The 12,221-nt window shown below is 40.7% G+C and overlaps 1 protein-coding gene across 1 annotated transcript in view; it reads left to right on the forward strand.

The window, feature by feature from the left end:
* The window catches only part of NEDD4L (NEDD4 like E3 ubiquitin protein ligase), a 223,099-nt gene that overhangs the window by 37,024 nt on the left and 173,854 nt on the right, over positions 1–12,221 (forward strand). The window contains exon 2 of the mRNA XM_050912459.1: positions 5,574–5,647. Coding sequence (XP_050768416.1) covers positions 5,574–5,647 — 74 coding nt within the window. The remainder of the gene's footprint in view (positions 1–5,573; positions 5,648–12,221) is intronic.

Here is a 12,221-nt window from a genome sequence, read left to right on the forward strand (position 1 = left end):
CCTCTGTGGGGTGAGCTTAATTTCTTTTTCAAACAGTGCATTTCAGAAAGAAGCTTAGGATATATGCTTTTCAAAAGGAATGGAATTCAGTGGAATACAAAAATTACAGTTAGATGTCCATCTCGTCCAGTTTGCCATTTGTCATTAGCTAATACTAGTTGTTTCAGACAGTGCAGGAATTGCACAGAAGGTGGCTACAGTTTAATCTTACCACCAGACAAGTATTTCTCTTTGATATATATTTTCAACTCTGAGCAGAACCAGAAGAGCGCCTTTTATATATCCACTTAGCAAGACTATGAAAAATGATTTAAAGATGGATGTAGCAGATAAGTTGCTGCTGTTAACCACTGTCGGTGTCATAGCATTTAAATCATCTAAGCTCCCATCCATGGTATTGGGGAAGTGGGGAGAGGAAAATGGATCTTGTTGATTTCAAATATTCCCGTATTTCCTTTTGCATTTTAGTGCAGATGCCATTGGAAATGGTATGACCGTGCAACCAGTGTAGGGGTTGCTTCCTGTTGACATGGAGCAAAGCTGTGAAAACATGCAGCGTTGAATAGTGACCTCAAAAGGCCAAGTATTAACTCATTTTGGGTAGGTCAGGGTGGGCCAGTGGGGACTGTGGACCATGAACTGTTTCTAGAGTGCTCTTGTGGACTACTGCCTCCTCCTTAGAGTGTGCTGGGAATGGCAGCTTGAGCAGCAAGTGGCTTCTAAATAGCTGAAGTCCTCTGGTAAGGACGGTGTTTCTGTCAGGTGGTCTCGGCTTTCCTAGCCTTGTCTTCCCTTTGCCATACCCTACTTGCATGTTCCTGCCTCCTGATCCCCGTGATGTTGCAAGAAGGAAAATTTGGCTGCTAGTGGAAGGATGGGGTGTTGAGCGAGTGAGGGTAGGTGCTGGCTTCTTGGGTGCAAAGGGAGGGAGGGAGTATCCCAAGATTTTGTCCTTGAGCCTGACCACCTTGGTGGGTGGTAAGCGATTGCCTCTCTTCACTTTTTACTGACTGAAAGGGATGTTAGATACAGTTGCCAGAAAATGGAAGTTAGTTTGTGTTGGGAAAACCGCTGTATGAGAATGCGTTAAATGATTGATTACTCATAAAAGTCTTTCAGTCAAGATATTTAACTGCCAAAAAATTGTGCTCTGCTGGATATTTGTGTATCAGGTTGTTGTCTAGACAGTTTAAGGTTGTCTTTCTGCTCGGTGGCACGTCAGTTCATATGGTACCTGAAGCTATTTATCTGTAAAGAACTCATGATTACAGTTGTCTTGTGGCATCTGTTTCATTTTTAAGATATGCACAGGCTAATTAAGCAAGTGCCTTTTTAAGTCCAATAAAAAAATCACCTTGCTCTGGTCAGGGACCTGTCCAGCATCCCTTTCCACTTTGCATCTAATGCTTGAGGAAGAGTATGTATGGTGGTTCAGCTGCGGTGGTGTTGAAGGAGGCCCTTGCTGCCCTCGTTTCCCACTTCTGATGGCTGGTTTGGTCAGTCTCTGGTCAGCACACTGAGAGGGTGTAAAGGCGTGTGTGTGTGTATCCCTCACTAGGGAGCTTTGCTTCTCTGGTTTGTATGTCAAGTCCCCACAGAGCTGTGCTTGTAAGTGTCTCTTTTTCTGATCAGCCTTGTTAAACTGCTCTGCGTGGTCTTATTCACTTACTCATTGTGCAAATTAGGACTCCAACCGTATGTCCCTCCACATATCCTTGAACCTCACTGCAGACCCTGTTTCCCATGCACGGGATCCAACAAGAACCATAGCTCTGTGACGTATCACTTCTCCTTAATCCTCCAAATTTGTTTCCTTATCAAATTCTCTGCTTGCATCTGGGGTTTTCCTGCCTACTAAATACAGTCAGCTCAGTCTTTGCAGGATATATCAGACTGGGTGCTGGTGAGTGTACACATAGGTACTTACAGGTGGCACTGGACTTGGCTGTGCTGGATTACTGACTTGGGTTTTACGTTTTTTGGAGACATCAGTCACCCAGTGCAGAGCATGAGCAATGAGCCCAAGGCTTACAAGAGGTGTTAGCTTTACTGGCAAGCGGTCTTGGTTTATAGTTAGCTAATTCTGGAGTGATGGTTAAGTCTTTGGCTTTTTTTATTATTATTTAATCCAGAGGGTGTGTCCAGGTAACACAGAACTCAGTGAAGACATTCTCTGTGCTTGTACATAAGGACTTCCCTATCCTGGAGATCTAGGTATTAAGTAAAAATAAAAAGTCAGCATTTTCTAAGCTCAGCTGAATATTAATGAGTGTTGTAGACGGAAGCCTTGAATTTCTGGTCTTGGTGCCACATGTGTCTTTGCGTAGCAGTGCTGGCTTTTAAGCAGCTGCCTCCATCTACCCTTCATCTCTGGCTGTCTGTTTCTGCCTCCCCTTGTCTTCAGTTTTGTTGGCATGCCGTTTGTGGGCTCCACTGGCTCAGGGTGTTGACCTAGGTTCAGAAGAACCTTGGTGGGAATGGAATAAACTGGAGGGCAGACCTGTTTAAGTTGGCACTTTCTGCTGAAAGAAATGCGTGTGTAAACATGTCCTTAATCTCAACAAGCATAAGTGCTGCTTAACTAAAGATTAGCTCAGGCTCAAAGCTGTGAAGGGATCACTTTATTTGAGGTTTGGATCCTGGGTCTTCTCACTCAGAATTTTTCCACGTTTAGTGATCTTGTCTTGGCTGCTCTCTGTTGTTGTGCCCTGGGTTTACAAGAAAACCAAAATGCTAATTTTCTTTTCTTGTACAGTCTTTTCAGAGAAGGGTGGATGGAAATTTGTATCGGGTAATTGATGCTCTGTTTCAAGTCTCTAGCTGTGCCTCCCAAGCAGTCCTTTATCTGATTTTTTGTTGGACAATGAGGCGAGATTACCTCTCTATTGCTGTGAGAATTTAACTCCTTTCTTTACCTAGACACAGCATACTTGGAGATAAATGAAGAAATTGGGACACAAGGAGCAAGCATAAGAATATGAAACACTTTTTTTTTTTTCCTCTTTCCCCGCCCTTCAGTCTTGCTGTTCCCCCCAGGCAGCGTTCCCAGCTAAGGAAGTGGAGATCAGAGGAATACAAATTTGAGGTGTCAGCCTGTGCACAGCCTGGGAAGCTGGGAGCTGCTGCTGGTTCCCACTGGTACCCGTGGAGATGCTTGAGCAAGCGGAATTTGGGACCCCTTCATCTATATCATTTGAAGTTTTGTGTAGTCACATGAGCTGGAATATTCTTTTATTATACTTTTTATGCATGTGTGTGCACGTGAATGCACCTGTGTTGTTATGCTGCTTTTGTGAATGCTTTTGGACAAAATGATGTAGATAAGAAAAGTTCAGTACATCACAAGAGGATTATTTTACAGACAAGCTGTCTGAACAGCTACTCATATGGTTCAGAGTACTATGTATTAAGTGTCATGTTCTGCAGAAGAATTTTCCGTCATCCAAAATTCACCTTGCTCCTTGTATACAATAGATGTTATCAAAGTAAGTATCTTAGTGACTGAAGGAAAAATTTTGAGGGTACATAGATGAGGCCTTGTTACTAATTGAGGTGGTTTTAAATTATTTTTTAAAAAATATATATATTTTATGCATATGAAAATTTGAACAAACATTTGCAAAAACACTGTTTCTGGTTGGTAAAATGGAATATTTAGTAGAGGCTGAGAGCCTGCATGCAGGGAGGGAACAGGATTATATCTTCTGTTGTACTTAAAGTATGAAGTGAACTTCAAGTATGTTTGAGAATTTATATATTTAGATAGTCCGGAGGATCATCTTTTGGGTCTTGCGGAACCTGAATTAGGGATCCCCCAGTAGCTGGACTTCCTCCTGCTCTGTGATTTTTTTTAAATACATTTTTTTTAATTCAGTCAATATGCAGAGATGATTTTAGTGCAGAAATAAGATGCCACTCTAGCAAAGTTGATGTTGGACTTTGTGGGAGGAAATCTGAGTAGCACTGATAACATAGTAACTGTCAGAAATCCCTCTTTCCATCCCCCTCTACTTATCCTCCAATTCTCCTTCAATAAGGTCAGAATAGTCTGCATTCCTGATTTTTTTTTTTCCTATGCTGTCTTCTCTTAATGAAGGAATTTTCTTGATCACAATTTGCAAGTTCATTGCCTTTTGTCTATTAAAACCACTCTAGAAGACCAGGCATGTTGTATTGATGTTAACAGATTGAAAAAAGGTAACATAAAAAAAATTTCAATATCCATTCACATAAGTCCATTGAATTGTTCTTTTTTGCATACTGTTTTGTTCACCTCTCTGGTAAGCTTTAGGCTCTTTTGGGAAGGAATCTTGTTTTCTTAATTAGCAACTACTTTGGACAGTGTTCAGTGCTGCTGGAAAGAATACCAACAAACAAATTTTCAGAAAGGGTTTAAATCCTCAAGCTTTTGTTTTAATGTGGCACAGTTACTATGGCAGGATGTGTGTCAGGATGAAACTCGCCCTGCAGACAGGTTCAGTGAGGCTTTTGTTTTTCTTTCTCTGAAGTAATCTCTTTCTGACTCCTTCCAGAGGAATGGTATTAGACTGGACAGGTATGGCTTTGCTTCTGGGTGTTTCTGACCTTCCTAATAATCTCAAAAATCTCAGAAAGAGCTAACAAATCTGTGTCTCGCTTTTAGCTATCTAAAGCAAATAAACTAGGTGTAGTATGGTCATGCCAGGATAAACCTGTGGGAAAATGTTATTGTTTTCTGAACAAGCTTCAAGGAACGGAGTCTCAAATTACTGTAATTGAACCTTGTATCTTGCAGTTCTGGAAGGCTTATCAGAGGAGGAAAAGGTATAACTGATACGGGTGACTGCAGAACCTGTTTCTGTAGGATCCCTTCCAAATTTAATTTTGGTGGCCTCTCTGTGTAGCAAAAATAAACTGGTCAAACAGGGTGAAAAAAATAAAGTAAAAATTACCGTTTATACCAATATTCCTCAGGAGCTTAATGTAATGAAGTGATAAACTGAACATCAAGTTGATGTCCTAGTAATATGCATCTTCAGAAACTGCCATGTGTCATTGAAAGTTGTTTTTGAGCTCCACATATACCAAGGTGGTGAGACAGGTTTAAAAAATGTAATTTTAAGGATTTATTTTCAACCTTGCACCCTTTTTTTTTAAACCACAGACATGTTATGAATGTTTTTCCTTGTGTTTGAAGAGACAGCTTTAGAGTCTAAGCAGAATGAATTTCTGTGGAGTATGGATCATTTAGGATTTGAAATGGCACTGTTCAGCAAATTGTCTTCTATTATTATTATTGTTATGTTATTATTACTATGATGTTATTACTGTTATCTACTCTTATTCTGCTTTTATTTAACTCTTAACACCTCTGACTGGAGTTGGATGCTCTTCATGTTTGGATTCGGGCTATTCTTCAGCAGATAAAGTGTATACCTCCTTCCAAGAGGTTTTTCTTTTCAAAATCCTACCTGGGAAAGACTCCTGCTATCTAACGGCTGAGAGTTCATTCACAGCTTAACCTCTTGCAAACTGTTGATCTTCAAAATGAATTACAGAGTAAACATTAAATCTGTTTTCTTTTTTATTAACAGGAGGAGTCTCGTATCCTCAGGGTAAAGGTGGTTTCTGGCATTGATCTAGCGAAAAAAGACATCTTTGGAGCCAGGTAGGTGTTCTGCATTGACTATTTTATGTGTTTAAACAGAATAAACTTAGCAGAGCAAGGATGCTTTATAATTGATTGCTCATAAATGTGATGAGAGATCCTATTACTTGATTACCACCAATGCAAATTATGGACTGTGTGTTGGCAAGAGAGCCATGAATCACGGCAGTGGCTGTTCATGCCCTCTCCCCCCAGAGGAAGCCGTTCCCGAGTTCACCATCTGCCCAAGCTCTGCGAGCGTGTGAGGAGCAGCTCAAATTTTGGCAGTATTTGGCAATACCTAAAATGACTCCCAGCTATTTCCCGGTATGCCCCACATAACGCAAGAAAGACCAAAAGCCAGCAGTACCCTCTGTCTTGTTGTGAGGAAGATCTACTTTCCCTGCTGGCTTTCAGCACTAGTCTCTCAGGTGCCGGGCGTCGAAGTCTGACTTGGTAGCCAGACTGTGAATTGTCTTGGTCTCAGACCTATCCAGGTGCCACTGTTGCAGTTCCTAAGGATGATACCTTTTAGAGAGAAAGGCAATAAAAGCATTTCCTCCTGTTCAGCCTATGCCACGAGAAGGCTAGCAGTAAGTACTACTGTAGGAAAGAGTTCAGCGTGAACTGTGCTGACTTAGTGCTTTTCTGTTAGGCTATGGTAAGTCCAGGTTTTAATTCCAGTTGAGCCTTGAACCACCTTGAGTTTTAAACTGGGGACTTGAGAGGGAAAAGAGAAGTTTTTGGAGCGCGTAAGGCACTCTTCATATGATTGCTTCCCTGTTCATCTGTGTATCAAAAGATGGGGCAAACAGACCATAGTTTGCACTGGTCTTTGGCCAAAATAACAATTGTCAAACAAGAAAACTGGTTTTAAATGGTCTAATGGAAAGATACAGATACAGTCACTTTGTATGTTCTCAAGTCTTTTGTTTTGAAAGAATTAGTCACAGGTGTGGGAATAGCTTTTCTCCAAGTCTCGGCTTGCTGTGCAGTGACTTAAATCAGGTAGCAGTTGGGGGAGAAGCTGGTTCTGAAACCACAATGAACCAGAAAGCATTAATTTTTTTTTCCCCGAAGGTTAGTTCAGGTTTGATGTTCTTGCTATCTGAAGCCTAAGTGTGAGGGAATTCTTCACTGCAAATGCTCCAATCTACTTAGAATTTTTTTATCAGTTTGAAATTAGTGGTATCCAATTTAGCTTTTATTGAAATGACTAATTTCTTAATGTATAAATGAGCCTCCCTGTGGATTTTCCTGTATTTCTTTAATGATGCTTACAAATTGTTCATTAGCTTGCATATCTAGCTTGAAACTACATGAAAGCAGCAATTAAAAGTTTAATCAACTTTAATTTTTTTTGTGAAATTTGCAACAAACGTTCCTTTGGTAGCTGTGTGCAGAATATGGTAAGACAAAGCTTTTTTATTTTCTTTCCCCAAATTTGCTATTTTGAAGAACGGCTTTTGATGCTGACCGTAAGCAACAAAAGAAGCAGCTCGTATGTAGATGTAGTCGGACACATAGCGCTTGCTGAGGAGATCCAAGGTAGTACTGTTAATAGTGTCGCGGGGTCGCACTATAGGAGTACTACTGCTTGCTCACAACATTAGCATCTACTTCATAGACTCCTGCAGTTGGCGCTGAGATGCTGCAGTACCAAAATAAAAGAGAGGAGGAGCAAATTCTAGGGAAGAGATGGGACTAAGGCACAGAGAAAACAAGATTTCTATTGCCAATACTAACCTTAGAATTGCCGTATTTATGTGTTAACTTTGCTTTTTCTAGATCTCGTTTAAATTGGCCCTTTCATACCATTACAGATTTTTTAGTTTACTTGATATATTTAATTGGCTGGATTTTGTTCCTGCATTATTTCCAGAGCTTTAAATTTTACCACTTATTTTGAAAAAAGCAAAGCGAGTGGTTGGAATATTGAATCTGCTCATTAAGAGGAACTTTACGTAAATATTGAAGTGCTGTGGCAAATTCGTAGAAGTAATCTGAGAGAAGTGGGAATCTTTTTAGAGTTCATTTGATTTGTTAAAGCATACACTGGAAACTTTACAGCGGAATCCCCGGCATTGTAGTATCTCCTTTGGCCATACTTCTCATAGAACTTTTTTAAATATTTAAGATGTCGTGTTCAAAAGAACTCATAAAATTTGCCTAGGAATTGATAAAGTGTAAAAAATATCTCTTTATCTTTCAAAATGCATAAAATTAAAACTAAGTGAAATTTGAACTGAGTTCTATTGATGTGGCCCTTAAATATTTAAGTAAATTGTTCTCAAGTCAGTAGGATTTCCATAAAACCAGAGAGTTAAAAACATATTTCCAACTTATGTTTTTAACTTTGTTTTAAGCGGTTCTTTAGTAGAAGTTGAGACTAACAGCATCATATATTATAAACTCAGTGAAATGCTTGTATTGCTCTGGAAAGCTTTCAGAAAATTTTCTTTTTTGGCTAAAGTGCCAATTTAATTTTTCTGTTTGTTTTAGGGCCCTTGCATACCTTGCTGAGATACTAACATTTCATGCTGCTTGAATCTTAAGTATGATTTAAGTTGCTACAGATAGTATCATTCTAACATAGCTGTCGAGAGTGCGTTGTGTAATAACTATCCCATGAAGAGCTCTGTTAAGGATCAGTATGGAGTAGATGATTAAATCCTCATTTGGGGCGGTGGAGGAGGAACATGTAATGTTTGACCTAAGCAAGAGAATAAGGAAAATTTACGGGTGTTAGAATTGCACGCATATTTTTTTACTGTGTAGGGCATGTTCAGGATCGCTAGAAAATAGCAATAGCTAGTCCTGTCTGTGTGTGTGTTCTCTTGGTGTGGATGTAGACCCTGACACTGCGTTGTTTTCGTCTCCCATAAATAACCTCCATGAGATCACGAATCTCTTCAAGTTGATTTTTGTTATGGTGTAATGTTTAGCACACAGCCACAGGCTGGTATCTGATGTGAAAGTAAATCAGTTGAATCTGTAAAGGCAGTGGGTGCTGGCTGCTAGGCGGTGCGTGGTAACTGGGACCATTGTCAGCAGCCGTGGCAAAGGATGAACCAAGCGGGCCGTGCTGAGGATCTTCTCGGTAGCTGCAGAACGCCCCTTGGCACACCCAGTAGTGCGGAACAGCTGAGTTCTGCACTTACACTCCTGAACGTTCTCTCCGTGCTGGTGACAGAAGGTGTGTCTCGTGGCAGCCGGTCTCCTCTTAAATCTTCCTGCTTCCCTCGTTCCTGTTCTTGCCTGCAATAGTTGGAGACCGCCTGCCCCAAACCCCCCTGTCCCGCCCTTGGGAGGCGACTACCCAAGTGTCCTCCCGCAGCCTCCCGACCCTGCGGGAAGGCGGGCAGGAGGCTGCAGGCAGCGGGGTCGGGGCTGGATTTCCCCGGGCGCCAGCGCTGCCTGCCAGGCTGCAAGGGAGACGGTCCCTTCCCGTGGGCCCAGGGGACGCGCGGGTGGAGGAACAGCCCAGCGCTGTTGTCTGGCGACTGTCCCTCCTGCACGGAAGGTGCCGGGACGGCGGGGAGATGCCACTGGGGCTGCGGGCGGGCGTTGGCAGGGACGACACGAAGCGGGCGCAGGAGCGAAGCGCTGAGGCAGCTCCGTGCGAGGAGCGGGGTCTGTCTTTGGAAGTGCGCGGATAAATAGGCCTTGCTTTGAAAAATAAACGTTTGAGAGCAGAGGAAAATGCCTTGTGATTCGTGCCGGTGTAGATTTGGACAGGGTTGACTGACAGGGTTGCATTGTGTGTTTGCCGCTGTCACAGCAAAGAGAAGAGAAGTCGTCAGCACCCAAAGACACAACAGCGCGGTCTGAGGATTTGAATACGTTCGTGGTATCCCACACGCTATGAAACATTAGGATTTCTGCATGTCGTTCCTAACTGGCACTTCTGGATTATGAACAAATATTTTTTTTTGTCTCCTTTCAGAAATTAAATCAAGTGTTGAGGACAAATTCCTGATCTTTGTAATGTCCTTTTTGGGAGAAAGAAGGTCAAGTGACTGCTAAATATTTTAGATAGTTACACACTTTAGAATGAGTTAATCTAAAGTCATTTGAAAACATGTTAGAATTGCAAAGTTACAGCCCCAGCAGCTGATGTGCCTCTTCATGGTAGAGGTATGCAGGGCTTAATACTGGGGCAGAATAGTAAGTTACCATGTAACTGTGAAAGATTAACTATAAGGCATGCATTGTGTTCTGCATCTCAGTGGGTTTTCCTTACCATTTTTAATCAACTTTACCATTATAAAACACTTGCCTGTAGGCTTGCAGAGCCTGAAAGCCATTTCTTGCCTGATTAAATCCAAGGAAAGTCTCTTACCAGTGTAGAGCACTGGAGCAACGAGTATTTTTCTTCTGAAGACTGTGAAACAATAAAGAAAACTCAGTGCTTTTGATTTGGCTTTTTTGAAGTTTTTTGGCTTATGAAATCATTTCGATAGTAACTAATGATATATGAGTCCAGAAATTTATAGAATTATGATTACAGTGACACAAAGTACAGTAGAATGTAGAATGAAGTAGTAGCCCTGAGCAACCTGAGGTGATGGTTAGATGTGATGAATTTCATCTACATAGTTTTAGTTGAGGTGGATCTAAGTGGCTAGTCGGTGTAGGTATAAGTGGTTTTTTAATAACCTGTTTTATGTTTTGCCTTGTAAAATTACAAGTCTTTGATATGTGCTGATGGCTAATAGGTATTGCAAACTGGAATTTTGTGAATCTAGTATTAGTTTCGCATGCTTAACTCTGAAAGACACATTACAATCTTGTTGCTGTCTAGTGCATTGGCATGTATATTTACCACCTGACATTACAATATATACATTATTATGGTACATTTATTTCCTTTTAATTCCCCCTCAACTTCTTAAATGTAATGTCTTAATGAATTCAGCTAGTATTTGTATTCTTCTATGTAATTAAGTAATGCAAATTATAATGTAATTAACCTTAGTTATGCAACATAGTGAACAATTATTTATTAACATTTTGTTTTTACTCGCCTATTAGGAATGATGCTATGAGTATCATCATGGCTGAGGCTGCACTGTGCAAGTCACTGCACGCCAATGCAGTCACTGCCTAGAGAACCTTGGAATATAAAATGAAATTTCCTCTCCTGAATATCTTTACATGTTACTGAAATCTAAGTACTTCTCTAGTGACTTGGCCTACTTGCTGAGCACGGTCTGCCTCAGTGGGCAAGTTTATATCTTTCCCTGAAGGTATGTCCAGTGTGGACTTGGGGTTTTGATTGCTTTTTTTTCCACTTTTAGAAAGTATAAATAAGTAAAATACAGCACTTCTGAAGGTAGCACTGGGCTGGCTGTTGGGTTATTTGGCACAGTGGTGACACTCCTTATAAATACAGTTCCTGCATATACACACAAATGCACTCACAAGTAATAAAGGTGAATGCATATGTATAAATGAGAAGAAAACGTCTTCTGGTTATTACTGGTTATGTGAAATAAGACACCATGGTGTGGATGTTCTTATTAAACTAACAGTTTTGGAAAGAAAGGAAGGATTGTGTGTATACTGTAAATGGGTATATCTGATGGAATTTCTTAGTTGCTGCTTTTGCCTTCTAAATCGTGAAGTAAGTGGACATTGTGGCTGTCTGGAAGTTGAAAAAGGTAAAGTGCTTTTCAGTTAAAATTATGGATGTTCTTCATTAACAGGAAGCTACATTTCTACTGACGTGATAGCTTATTATGGGTTACCTCTGGGTTTATTGCTTTTACCTGCTCTTTTCTGAAAAGCCTGCAGCCTGAAAGGTGCAGCCAAGATGCAAGCCTTTCTTCTGTTCTGATTTCCTTTGTCTAAGATCAGTGATTTAGTGGTAGTGGTGTTAGTGCTAGGTCATGCAGGCTCCAGGCTTCTGGTGGTATTTTAAATCATACTGTGTACCCCTGTTGAGAACAAGGCTAGTCGAAATGTGGCTGAATTCTTTAATTCATCTGTATTCTGTTAGTGTGAATTGGCAACGGAAGGAGAACACATGTGACTGTGAAATAGGCCTTGCAGATGACAAAGATAGCAGATGTTTACCTTTTAGCTATTCTTTTAAGTCCACTGTCACTATTTCTAGTCCAATCTCAGTTATGGTATATCCTGTTTTAACTAATGGAAATATTCTGGTGACAGCTATACCCCTGGAACTGTCCCCCCTAGAGAGTGTGCTACCTTTGGAACTGGGATTTAAAAACAGCCTGTTTTTGTCGTACTGATACCTCCGTTGTCAAGCACAGACAGATTAATTGAAGTGAGTTGCTCCTAAAAATTAACGAAACAATTTTTTATAATGATCTGGGTCATAATGAACTGCCTCTTCAGTGCTTCATAAGTGCTTCTGAGTGAGCAGGAACGCTCACTCTGCTGGCTGTTTAATGCGCAGCTCAGCAAGGAAGGGGTTTTATCCATAACTTCGGTTTTCTTTAGAACTATTTACTGTATGTAAAAATAGACAAAACTCAGACTTAAATTATTTTTTTGTGGTGGCCTAACGAAATGGATTTTGACATCAGCCATTAGTCAAAAATCTTACCCAGTAAAATGTTACATTAGC

The sequence above is a fragment of the Gymnogyps californianus genome, chromosome Z (assembly GCF_018139145.2).
Source record: "Gymnogyps californianus isolate 813 chromosome Z, ASM1813914v2, whole genome shotgun sequence".
In the NCBI taxonomy this organism is placed as follows: Eukaryota; Metazoa; Chordata; class Aves; order Accipitriformes; family Cathartidae; genus Gymnogyps; species Gymnogyps californianus.